Source organism: Pan paniscus, chromosome 15 (assembly GCF_029289425.2).
Source record: "Pan paniscus chromosome 15, NHGRI_mPanPan1-v2.0_pri, whole genome shotgun sequence".
Taxonomy (NCBI): Eukaryota; Metazoa; Chordata; class Mammalia; order Primates; family Hominidae; genus Pan; species Pan paniscus.
Window position 1 is genome coordinate 89,683,808 of NC_073264.2, and position 13,691 is coordinate 89,697,498.

At 42.3% G+C, this 13,691-nt stretch overlaps 1 protein-coding gene across 3 annotated transcripts in view; it reads right to left on the minus strand.

Moving 5' to 3' along the window:
• PTPN21 (protein tyrosine phosphatase non-receptor type 21) overlaps window positions 1-13,691 on the minus strand; it is a 94,135-nt gene that overhangs the window by 71,515 nt on the left and 8,929 nt on the right. For all 3 annotated transcript variants that reach the window (XM_034937967.3, XM_008958159.4, XM_003832743.6), the window contains exon 2: window positions 12,806-13,187. In XM_034937967.3, the coding sequence (XP_034793858.1) occupies window positions 12,806-12,985 (180 nt within the window). In that variant the 5' untranslated portion in view covers window positions 12,986-13,187. The remainder of the gene's footprint in view (window positions 1-12,805; window positions 13,188-13,691) is intronic.

The following is a 13,691-nucleotide window of genomic DNA, read 5'->3' on the forward strand; positions in this document are numbered from 1 at the left end:
ATGTTTAGAAAGATTCATCTATTCATTCAATGAATATTGATTGAATACCTACTACATGTCAATCACTGTTCTGGGAACTAGGAATACAGCATTGAACATGAGAACAAAATTCCTGCCCTCACGTAACTTAATTCCAATAGGGAAAAATAGACAAGCAAAATATATATTATGCCAGATACTCATAAGTGCTATGGAGAAAGATCTTGAATTATAAGATTAAGACAATATCAACATGTTTTTAAAGAGTAAACTAGGATTAAAGGGGAAATTTTAGTAGTCACGTGTCCCTTAATGATGTGGGAATGCATCATTAGGCTATTTCATTGTGTGAACATTATGGAGTGTACTTACACAAACCTAAATGGTATAGCCTCCTACACATTTAGGGCATGTGATATAGCCTTTTGCTGCTAGGCTACAAGCCTGTACAGCACATTACTGTAGTGAATATTGTAGGCAACTGAAACACAATGGTATTTGTGTATCTACACTTATGTAAACATAGGAAAGGTACAGTAAAAATACAGTATTATAATTTTATGGGACCACCATCTTATAAGCAGTCTGTCATTGACCAAAAATGTCATATGTAGCACATGACTGTATATATATAACCAACAAGAATGACAGGGATAATTGAGATGTTACTGCACAAAGTTTCAATACAGTCAAAAGCTAATGTGCTCTATGTGCTACCATATAAAGGTTGTTTAGTTTACGACCCACATAACCAAAGATAAACTAGAACTTCTTATTCTTCAGTCACAGCCTGGGCTCATCACGAAAGGCAGCCAGCACTTCAACGGACTCACTGCCTCTACCTTTCTCCTTGCTTGGATGAAGAATCTGAATCTAGAAGCCCACCAAATTCATCTAACAGTAGTGCAAGCAGATATTGCTTTGGAAAATATCTCAGCAGAGAACACTCCTGGGATGTATTTCATCAGTCTGATACTTCCAACTCTGCCAGGGAACAAGCTCACCAAAGGCTTCTCATCAAACAGCTCTGCCCTAAACACCTTGGGAATTCCCCAACAGTGTCTTGCGGGCCTAATGACACTCATGTTCCTTCTCATGCTTACCTTTCTTTGCCTGACGTGAGTGCAAAAACCTATCTTAAGCAAGATAATTGTAAAAATACAAAAATTAAATGATAACAAATATCTCCAGAGTACTTACAAAAACTACTGTCACATTTAGGAGGCCACTCTGAGCCAGGCTGTCATCAAGGGCATGAGCTCCAGAGCAGGCCACCTGTCATTTGTCAAAGGTTATAAACCAGGAAGAAAGATGCTGTTCAAGGAGTCAGAACTACTCTAGCTGTGGTTTCCACCATGTAACCATGAGCAAGTCATTTAATACCTTTGTGTCTCAGTTTTCCCATCAGTAAAATGGAGATGAGCATAACAGTGCCTCATATACAGGATTTTTGTGAAGATCAAAATAAGCAAAAACATTTAAAGCACTTACAAAAGTGTCTCATGCAAAGAAGTGCTCAAGTAATACGAGATCTTCTTATCATGGTTTTCTAGTCCCTTTAAACAGTATAAAATTTCATATTACATTTATTTAGTAGAGGAGATCCTACACTTAAATACTTCCTTCACTAATAGGATTCTATCTTTGGGAACTTTTCCTTCTCTTTCCTCTTTTTTTTGAGACGGAGTCTCACTCTGTTGCCCAGGCTGGAGTGCAATGGCACAATCTCAGCTCACTGCAACCTCCACCTCCTGGGTTCAAGCAATTCTCCTGCCTCAGCTTCCCGAGTAGCTGAGATTACAGGCGACTGCCACCACGCCCGGTTAATTTTTTTTTTTTTTTTTTTGAGACATAGTTTTGCTCTTGTTGCCCAGGCTGGAGTGCAATGGCATGATCTTGACTCATTGTAACCTCCACCTCTCAGGTTCAAGCGATTCTCCTGCCTCAGCCTCCTGAGTAGCTGGGATTACAGGCATGCACCACCATGGCCAGCAATATTGTATTTTTAGTAGAGATGGGGTTTCTCCATGTTGGTCAGGCTGGTCTCGAATTCCCGACCTCAGGTGATCCGCCCACCTTGGCCTCCCAAAGTGCCGGGATTACGGACATGAGCCACCACGCCTGGCCTTCTTTCCCTTTATTTCCTTTTAAAGTAAATAGACAATATCAACACTTGGATTGCTTTTCTTTTAGGAAAATGGCAATGGCTCCATGGAAAAGCAGTATATTGAGAGAAAAGTGCTAAAACAAGAGCTGGAAGACCTGAATTCTAGCAGGGGGCTGTCACCAACTAGCTGCCCTAGCCAGGCATTAGTTGTATAGCATCATACAGCGAAATCTGCATTCTATTGAAGGGTAGCATACATTATACAAATAATAATAATACAATTTTAGACATATTCACTATTAAACATGCTTCATTTTTCTGTTATCATACTGTATGGTTTAAGTGTTATTTCCTTAAGTCACTAAGCATAAATTTGACTTCAAAATAGGTGTCAATCATAAAAACACAGGCGAGTCAAGTATGCAAGTGTGTACATATTATTTCTAAGTGCAAAATACAAGGGACTGAGAAGGTTATTTTCTAGATATTTCATACCAAACTTGCAGGAAGAGAAAGGATGTTATGGTGAATATCTTAATTCTCAGCAGTGTAGCTCTGAACTCAGTTGCCTGACTTAACAATAATACCTCTCCAGTGATTTTTCTCCAATCCATTATTATCCCTCAGTGTATTATTCCAACTAACAAATTTACATGATGAAACAGAAAGTGGAAACGGCTAAAGAATACTAAAAAAGAGCTGCCAGTTAATGAGTGTCCTATGGATGCTATTGGTCTTTGGTCCACTCCATCAACGAGATGGTGGGAGGAAACAAAGTTGATTATACACAGGGTTACACATATGTAAAGCAACTAGCACCGGGCATGGAATATGGTCAGTACCCAATGCAGAGCTATCATTCTTACTATTACATGCAGCCATATCACATACAAAAGAAACAAATCCCAGGGAAGTTGGTTTCCTTAGTTCACACAGGTAGTCTGCAGGGATTTGAACCCAAGTCCATTGAGCACCAAAACTTTACCTCTTTGCTTCCAAAACCCCACTTTGCCAAATGTAGTTGAATCAAATGGTATAAAGTTCAATGTGCTGAAAATTCACTTGACATTGAGGTTCATTTGACAAGTCAACGAAGTCTGAGCCATCTAAGTAACTGTAACATAACAAGTTGTTTTTATTTTTATTTTTTCTGGAGACAGTGTCTTGCTCTGCCACCCAGGTTAGAGTGCAGTGGCATGATCATGGCTCACTGCAGCCTTGCCTTCCTGGGCTCAAGTGATCCTCCCACCTCAGCCTCTAGAGTAGCTGGAACTACAGGTATATGACACCATGCCCAGCTAATTTTTTAATTTTTTGTATAGACAGGGTCTCACTATGTTCCCCAGGCTGGTGGTGAACTCCTGGACTGAAGAAATCTTACTGCCTCGGCCTGTCAAAGTGCTATGATTACAGGCATGAGCCACCTTGCCCGGCCAATAAGTTGTTTTTAGATTCACATGAGCTTGCCACTCAGCATGAGATTACCCGTATATTTTCTTAGCCTGAGTAGGCAAAATAAGTCAAAACTTATTTAAAATAACAAAACTACTCTGCCCCATATATAAATCTCAACACTATACACCTTTTAATGATCATATTTGGGTAATCTACTATAGAAAGTGGTACAAACCCTTGATAGGAAGTTATTTCTACTACATGCTGCCAATCCTCATGAAGGATTTGTGACATACACAGTTTCTTCTAGTAATGTTAGCATCTTAGGCAAAAATTTAAATTGCCTCTGTATGTTCTGTCAATTCATTAAAAGATAAAGGAAATCTAAGTGACATTTGTTTATGAACAAATTGCTCAGAGAACTGAATAGGAAAATATTCGCTAAATTGGCATACTGTTAAAAGAATGATGAATCCTTGTTAATAGAAAAGAAAATGCCATATTCACATAAAGTGTGTATCTGACAAGAAGAATGATACAGAGGGCTCAACAATTGGCCTGGGAACTTGATTAATGTATAAAGGAAGAATGAATCATCCATTCAATTCCTGAAGATGCATCACATACCTGCTGCCTAGCAGGGAAGACAGACATGGATCTACCATCAGCAGGACAGTGGGGGAATTCCCACTCATGACCTCCCCTCTGTCCCCCCTGAGAGGGGCTTTTTCCTTAATAGTAAGTTGTCCCACTGAGCAATGAATGGCCCTTCCTGAGACCTAAAGATGAAGGCCAAAGAAAAAAAGGGCATTTGTAGTAGAAGGGTCAGCGAGGGGAGGAACTATATTCAGAGGCAAATTATTATTTTTTAATTATGAAGGTCTTGAATTGTTCACAAATATTCCATCCTTCCAGCATCTTTCACTCTGGGAAGCAGAAGACCAAGGAAGAAAGATCCTGCTCTGTGACAAGGGGAGAGAAAGGGAAAGGCTGCCTTAACCAGGAAGCCTCCAGGCCCACAGCCTAGGCCCATGGATGGACTTGGGGGAGAGAGTGGCTATGAACCACCTGAAATTGTATACAAAATTCTGTGTTTTCATCAGATCTCAAAGGGGTCCATGACCGCCACAAATTTAAAGGTCAAAGTTCGAGCAGAAGTCTGACATAAAATCTCAAATCCTGGGTCTTTTGCTTATTAGCTACGTAATCACTCAAACTTTTCTTAAGTTTAGTTTCCTAATTTGAAAATGGAAAAGATAATGCAATGCCTAACTCATTGTGAAGATTAAATGAGGTAAATAAAGCTTCCAGCACAGTAACGCTCATTTACCCAAATGGAGACAGCAGAAAGTCAAAGCTTCTAGAGATATTAGAAGGAATGGAATCTGATTCTATACACCAAAGACAGTGACAGCACTTAGAGCCCCCAAAACACCATCAGTTCCCTCATGTCCACCATTTTGTAATTTACCTTACAAATCTCGAATGAGTAAATTCATGCTTAATTCCACATGGCCCTGAGACTACACTACTGTGACAGACTGATGGTAAGAAAATAAGGACATCTGGTATCTCAAGGGAAAAATCCAATACTGAAAGGAAAACATCTTAGGTTATTAGCCTTTAAGTTTATTAGGCACTAAGTCTAGGTTGAATAATACTCTATTCTTCAAATAAACAGGTTTCCAAATTCTGCAATAACTTGTGATTGCAGAATAGACTTTAAAATGCATATCCTCCATGTCTGTATGTGTAATTTCCATACTTATTTATATGGCTAATTCTTAATTACCTAGACCAAAGAAGAAAAGTAACAGAAAACCTAAACATCAAGAAAAATCCCTGATCATTTATAATTGGTGTTAGACTTGGGAAAGCTTTCTCTATCTAGGTGAGAGGCCAACCAACCTAACATTATATTTGCTTCAGACGGTCCAATAGCTCTAACTGAAAATATTCACAGATTCTTGTCTCTACCTCAGTCTTACTTGTTTTATAACGTACATACCTAAATGAATAACTACTTGGCCCAAAAGGTAAAAAAGTTTCTGGGTACTAGACTTTTACTTTACACATATATCAGCTATTTTTAGAGTCCAAATGAAAACAGCTAGTACACAAGGAAATAAGCATGAAATTCTTGATGTCTACTCAGATAACAGTCAAGATAAGGTCAGAGGATATTTGGAATACCTAAGACACTAATTTAAAATAAAACACTTTGATGGCCAAGAACACTTTCTAAAGTTGTGCTTGAGGGTTATGGTTTGCGTTATATGCTTGATTCCTCTCTATTCTAACAAATCCCCTAGCGAAAAAATATCCCCATCTGCCATAAGGTGCTATGAGAAGTATCTGTTCAAAGTCCAGTGAGGAAGCTGACACTCCCTTGACACAGCAATCTTACATCAGGGAGCCACTACAACTAGATCACTTTCTAAGTGTTTCAGAAGAAGCCCCAAAGTGAAAAAGAAGAGTCTAAAGAAAATGGTGCTTTTCTATCTGTATACAAAACTTTGGAAATGTTTACCTCTCTCCAGGAAATAAAATCAGAGCAAACAAAGGCTGACTTAATTGTACTGCTGTCCATGTTTATCAATCTAAATTCAAAACTAAACTCTTAATTTTTAAACTAAGTAAACATTTATTCAGCAACAACATAGGTGCAAGGTGCTATCCCAGACCCTGGCAATGCTCCAGTCAACAAGAGTCCTACTTTGATGGAGCTTACAGTCTATGGAACAAAAACTTGACATTGTGTGTAACACACTAAACACACAATTTAAAAAACATTTCGTAAAGATCTATGATAAACCAAAGCCTATAATTAAGAAATGAGAGGCCACTATATACATTTTGCTAGACTTTCATCTTCAACAAAATACCCTGGAGGTAATTTTTAGCAGTGGCTCAGTATTTAACTCAACTTCAAAACAATAGTTACGTATGAAGGCCATATATGGGAACAACAATAAAGACGCCCCAGCATGCACACACCCCCCTCAGAAACAGCTGAAAGAAAACTGTCCTCTAAGTTATAAAACTAACACAATATACCATAGCAAAAACATGAAAAAAATAACCTTGAAGAGACTTCCATGGTTTCACAACTTCCCCATATCCTGAGGATTAAAAAACTTTTTAGGCCAGGTGCGGTGGCTCCTGCCTGCAATCCCAGCACTTTGGGAGGCCAAGGTGGGTGGATCACCTGCGGTCAGGAGTTCAAGACCAGCTTGGCCAACATAGTGAAACCCAATCTCTACTAAAAATACAAAAATTAGCCAGGAGTGGTGGCAGGTGCCTGTAATCCCAGCTACTTGGGAGGCTGAGGTGAGAGAATCGCTTGAACCCGGGAGGCGGAAGTTGCCGTGAGCCGAGATCGCGCCATTTGCACTCCAGCCTGGGCGACAGAGCAAGACTCCATCTCACCAAAAAAAAAGAAAAGAAAAGAATTCCTATGAAGAGAATTTGGTCAGTTACTACAACAGGGGATAGGAGTCACTAATAACAATAACATAACATCAACAACAATGGTAATAAAGAAGAACACTTATTGAGAGTTTCCCAAATACCAGGTCCTTTGCTAAATGTTTTACATTTAACACCGAATCCTCATAACCACTATCAAGTAGGTACTATTATTATCCCCAACTTACAAATGAAAAATCAATGAACTTGGGAAATTAAGTGATTTAATAATTACTTAAATGACAGCACTTGGATGCAACCTAGGTGTTTCTGAATACTGCAGACTGTCTTAACCACTTTACTAAGCAGCCATCTCAAGAGGCAGACAGGCACTGAAGCACCACTGAAGCACCGCGCAGAGGAAAGGGTGCCCTGACTCAAAGGAATTTGTCTGGTCCTGGAGGCAGCAATTCTCTGCTTATAAAAATATGTACTTTTTCTTTTCTTTTCTTTTCTTTTTTGAGACAGAGTCTCACTCTGTCGCCCAGGCTGGAGTACAGTGGCGCAGTCTCGGCTCATTGCAACCTCTGTCTCTCGGGTTCAAGTGATTCTCCTGTCTCAGCCTCCCAAGTAGTTGGGACTACAGGCATACACCACCACGCATGGGTAATTTTTTTGTATTTTTAGTAGAGATGGGGTTTCACCATGTTGGCCAGGCCAGGCTGGTCTTGAACTCCTGACCTCAGGTGATCTGCCCACCTCGGCCTCCCAAAGTGCTGGGATTACACGCGTGAGCCACCGCGCCTGGCCGACTTATGAAAATATCTACTTTTTCAAGGTAACATTCTTCTGATTCCATGTTCACCAAGAAACTTCTGGTTTGTTCTGGTTCCCATGTGCCCTAACTATAGGAAAATCTTGGCCTAGGCAGAGGGCACACATACCTGGGACCCTTGGCAGTTCCTTACTGCTTATAAATTACTAAACTTGGGTCCTGGTTTTACACATCATTTTTAGCGAGCTAGATTAAATCAGGTCTTCCCATGACATGAGATTTTTGAGCCTGACTCTTGCACTCTGGACTGTGCTGATTCCATCAAGGTGATGCCCCAGGCAGTGCCCATGCCCAGGTGGCCACTTGTCTCACCACCTCCTTCAAGCCTCTACAGCATATGCTTTTAAAATTGGAGAAAATTTTCTAGCTCCCCTTAAATTCCATAAGGACTCACAGCCTCTCTTGAAAAAATGTTTTGAAACTCAGAAGAATGATAGGCAGGGAATTTCAACAGCTTTGAGAAACTACTGCTATAACGAACAGCAATATTTTCCTAAGGGAATAATTCATTTTCCCATTTTTAAAAGTTACTTTGGCTCACGCCTGTAATCCCAGCACTTTGGGAGGCCGAGGCAGACGGATCATGAGGTCAGGAGATCGAGACCATCCTGGCTAACACGGTGAAACCCCATGTCTACTAAAAATACAAAAAATTAGCCGGGCATGGTGGCGTGCGCCTATAGTCCCAGTTACTTGGGAGGCTGAGACAGAAGAATGGCATGAACCTGGGAGACTGAGACAGGAGAATGGCATGAACCTGGGAGACGGAGGTTGCAGTGAGCCGAGATCGCGCCACTGCACTCCAGCCTGGGCGATAGAGCGAGACTCTGTCTCAAATAAAAAAAAAAAAAAAAAAGAAGTTACTTTCTGTAGTTCAAATATGGTGAATTTAAAAGAAAGTTAGCAACCTAAGTTAACTACATTGGATACATGTATATTAACCACGTTGCTTTTAATTTAATACAAAATATCTTAGACACTTGTAAAAATATGACAGCTAAAAATACAAACAAAAAAAATACCCATATACCCAGTGTAAGAAACACTACTGATATAGCTGAAACCCCTGGGTATAGTGTTATACTATTGTGCGGCCCTTGTAACTGTCATTATAGGCCCAGGCACGTTGGCTCACTCCTGTAATCCCAGCACTTTGGGAGGCCAAGGTGGACAGATCACCTGAGGTCAGGAGTTCAAGACCAGCCTGGCCAACATGATAAAACCCCGTCTCTACTTAAAAAAAAAAAAAAAAAAAAAATACAAAAATTAGCCGGGCATGGTGGTAGGCACCTGTAATCCCAGCTACTGGGGAGGCTAAGGCAGGAGAATCGCTTGGACCTGGGAGGCAGAGGTTGCAGTGAACCGAGATCGCGCCATTGTACTCCAGCCTGGGCAAAAGAGTGAAACTCCATCTCAAAAAAAAAAAAAAAAAAAATTGTCATTATAGAAGTGAAATGGTATTCAATTAAGCAAGAGTAAAGACTTTTTCCTCCATTTATATTTGGACAGTAGCAAAGTTTTTCACCCAAATCTATATGCGATAATTCCAGATTTGCTTGGTGGGAGAACAGTGCAAGAAACCAACATACCGATATTTCTTGGTATGAATCACACAGAGACTATATGTACAAACTAGAAACAGGTGTGACCCCACTCAGATTATTTCTGAACAGTCATTTGTTAAGATTAGGCCCGATGCCTGAGCCATCTGTTTATATGCTACAGAGCAGAGCTTCTGGGGCTTTCAAAGAAAAAGTTTGCTATACAAACTTTCTACCCATGACTGTTACATTTATGTCGGAAATTGTGGGACAGACTCTCCAAAGGCAAAACATTTTCTAGGGACCATGCCTGTTTCCTCTTCTGTTAAAAATCAGGCTCAAAATATACCCACAGCTATATAAAGTTACTTGTTCCCTGAGACTGATAACTTCTAACAAGGGATGGCAATTTCTCTGGACTTATTAACAGAAGGAAGGCAACGCCTGTGGGTTCAGTTCTCCCTGTATTTACTGAACACATTCCACACCTGGTATAAAAATAAATAAACCACAGTTCCTCAAGAAACTGACTCTCTAGGCGTTATAGACAGACCTGGTGCACGAGGAAGAAAATTACAGGAAGAAACCATAATAGGAAAAAAAAAAAAAGTCGAAGCAACCAAAGTAAATAAATAAATAAATAGAATATAAGCCACTAAGCCAGGCAAGGTGGCACACGCCTATAATCCCACCTACTCACAAAGTTGAGGCAGGAAGATAACTAGAGGAAACAACTCCCAGACCAGCCTGGGCGACATAGCAAGACTCCATCTCAAAAACACAAGTTAAAAAAAAAATTAGCTGGGTGTGGTGGAGTGTACCTGTAGTCCCAGCTCTTGGCAGGCTAAGGCAAAAGGATCACTTGAGCCTACGTGTTTGAGGATGCATTGAGCTATGACGGTGCCACTGTACTCCAGCCTGGGTGATGGAGTGAGACCCCATCCCTAAAAAAGAATAAATGCAAGTAAGCAGGGACTGGTTACTGAGGCCTGCCGTTCTGGTTTACTTTCTTCTTCTTGGGCAGTTTCATCTCAGTTTCCTTCCAACACTTTCCCCTCCTCTAATCTACCATGAGGAGTCCGCGATGTCCTCTTTTTCTCCCCTGGAGAGCCTCATACAATCTTCTGGCTTTAATGAACTCACTTAGGCTGATACTTCCCAATATCTTCCCTCCAACCTGGATCTCATGCCTGAACTCCAGATCAGCAGATCCATCTGTCTATTCAAAACCTCCAACTGCCACCTCAAACTCAGTATTTCTAAAACTGAACTCACCACACGCTCCTCCTTGCCCCTAATAGATCTGCACTTCCTTTCACGTTTCCTCTCTGTTATAGCCCCACCATCTACTGAAAACCTGAATATCAACCAGGACCCATGCTAACCCTTCTCTATTACTCGGTAGGTCCTGATCCAGATTCCAACCACCTCTCTCCAACCCTATCCAACTCCAGGTGGCTACCATCTGTACCTGAACCACTCCCCTCAAATCATTCGCCAAAGGGCTCACTCTTCACAGAAACAATCGTACCACACCTGTTTACACCCTTCATTAACTTCCCCACTACCCTCAGGATAAATCTAAATCCTTTTAAAAAAAATCCTCATTGTGTGGCCCTTACAGTTGGCCTTTCCTCCACGCACTTCAGGCTTCAGGCAGACCAGCTTCCTCTGCGTCTTTGGTCCTGTGCAGTTCTCTTTGTTGGAACTCCTCCAGCCCTTGATAGGACTCCCTTGCCCCATCCTCAGGTCACAGCTCAGAATCAACCTCCCTGAGCAGCCTTCCCTTTGCTGCACCTCCCTCTGGCCTATAGCACACCCTCTACTTCCCCTATCACAGCATGCATCGTGCCTGTTTTCTTACTGGCAACAACACTAGGGTGAGCTTCCAAGTATGTATGTGCTTGGCACTTACGCATCTTCAGTACTGAGTGATCATATAAGTGATTGGATGGTCACCAGGAGCAAAGTTCATCTATTCCTGACTTTTTAGGTGGAATAACCAGTTTCTCTAACTTTCCCTTACCCCAGAACCAGGTAGCCAAAGGTAGGGAGGGTCCTAGGTTTAATTAGAGACCTTTCTTCACAGGCCTTGCATAACATTTTAAATTTAAGACATTATATGGATACATGAGTACTCCATAACTTCCTACCAACTAGATTAGGGGTTTCCTGGGCAAACCTCCCAATCGGTACTCTAATAGACTAGTTAGCAGAGCTTACAACCTTATGCTACTCTGAGAATTAGGTGTCACAGTCATCCCCATGGTTCAGATGGAGAACTGGGGCTCAGAGATATCACATAACTTGCCCAAGGTAACAGAAGCAGATGGTGAGGAAACTAGAACTCAAACTGAGTTCAGGCGGTATGTTTCTAGAACCTCGATCTGGCCTGTGAGAATATAGTCAATGAATTTTACTCAATGAATGTTGAAAGAACGAAGTCAAGAGCCGGACATGGTGGCACATGCCTATCGCGGGAGGATCGCTTGAGCCTAGGAATTTGAGACCAACCTGGGCAACATAGCTAGACCTATCTTGTCTCTAAAAAAATAAAAATGAACAAAAAAGAAAGAATGAAGTCAGTAAACTGTACTAGAGATCAGGATGACCTTTGGGGGTATATTAGAAAATGGAAATTTGAACAACCCAAAGTGTATTCACATTTGATTCTGGATTACCTTAGAGGGGGAATATAAACATATTCAAAATAAGAACCATTAGTTCTTATAGGGCACCCCAAGGGAAGACTTCTTAATCTAATCTATTCCTGCTTCATGAGGAGGGGACTACAGGCTCAACTCAGACATCCCAGCCAGGGACACACAGTGAGTGGCCAGTGGGCTAGAACACACAGCCAGCATGCGGGCCAGAGAAGCCTGTCGTGTTTTTTTTACTTATTTTTAATTTTTTTTGAGACAGAGTTTGTTGCCCAGGCTGGAGTGCAGTGGTGTGATCTCAGCTCACTGCAACCTCCACCTCCTGGGTACAAGTGATTCTCCTGCCTCAGCCTCCCCAGTAGCTGCGATTACAGGCGCCCACCGCCACGCCCAGCCAATTTTTTTTTTTTTTTTTTTTTTTTTGAGCTGGTGTCTCGCTCTGTAGCCCAGGCTGGAGTGCAGTGGAGCGATCTCGGCTCATTGCAGCCTCTGCCTCCCACATTCAAGCGATTCTCCTGTCTCAGCCTCCCGAGTAGCTAGGACGACAGGTGCCCGCCACCACACCCTACAGGCGCCCACCACCACGTCCGGCTAATTTTTGTATTTTTAGTAGACATGGGGTTTCACCATATTGGCCAGGCTGGTCTCGAACTCCTGACCTTGTGATTCGCCCGCCTCGGCCTCCCAAAGTGCTGGGATTACAGGTGTGAGCCACCGCGCCCGGCCTTGTATTTTTAGTAGAGACAGGGTTTCACCATGTTGGCCAGGCTAGGCTCGAACTCCTGACCTCAGGTGATCCACTAGCCTCGGCCTCTCAAAGTGCTGGGATTACAGATTTGAGCCACCCGCGCCTGGCCTGCAGTGTCTTTAGGTGGCTTACCTCCCGCAGCTCCAGCCTCTGGGCCACGGCCTCGAGGCTTTCCTGGCCAGTGCTCTCCACGGACAGGGTGAACTCCACAAACTCGTTATTAAGCAGTTGGATCCGGGCAACCAGGCAACTCTTGCTGGACACCGTGTAGCGCCGGGTGCGTTTCAGTTTCAACCCAAATGGCAGTGGCATCTTCTTCTTTCTTCAAGAATGGAGGAGCAAAGAGGGAAAAGCTACCCCCACCAACCCAGCGCTGGTGACGCCAGGAGAAAGCGATCCTCTCCGGATGGGACGAACACTGTCCGGCCTCCAGCTGCTCACCCAGCAGCCGCTGCCGCCATTAAAAAGCAACGGAGTCTCCAATGGCCCGAGGAAGGGAGCATTGACGCCAGCGCTGGGGAAAAGAGGAACGCCGTTAGTTAAGCAAACGTAACGCTGGGCTTTGCTTATATAAAGAAAAGCCAGTCAAGCTGTGGCCAAAGAACAAGCCGTCCCTCTCCGCTGGAAAAAAGGCACTAACAGGACCCGGAAGGCAGGGTGGAATTTTATCTCAGAGTTGTGCTAGGCTCAGGGTCAGACTCCACCCTTCACTGTATCCTACAAATAGGGGTAGCAAACTGGGCCATCCTCAGGATTAAATGAGATAATAGCCAGCACTACTATAATCCCAAATTTTGTAGTTAGTAATTGTGATCCTCTTCCTATTTTGGATAAGGTGTTGTTTTTTCATAGGTAACTCTTTCAGGTTGTAATACTCCAAATGTCAGAGTTCTTTAGTCCTTAAGTGAGAAAAGTGCAAAATACCTCCAAAAGAGCTAGGTTTCAGTCCCAATCCCTTTAGAAAATTAACCCTGAAGGCAAATGGGAGGAATAATCCCCACTAAGAATGGCAGGTGTG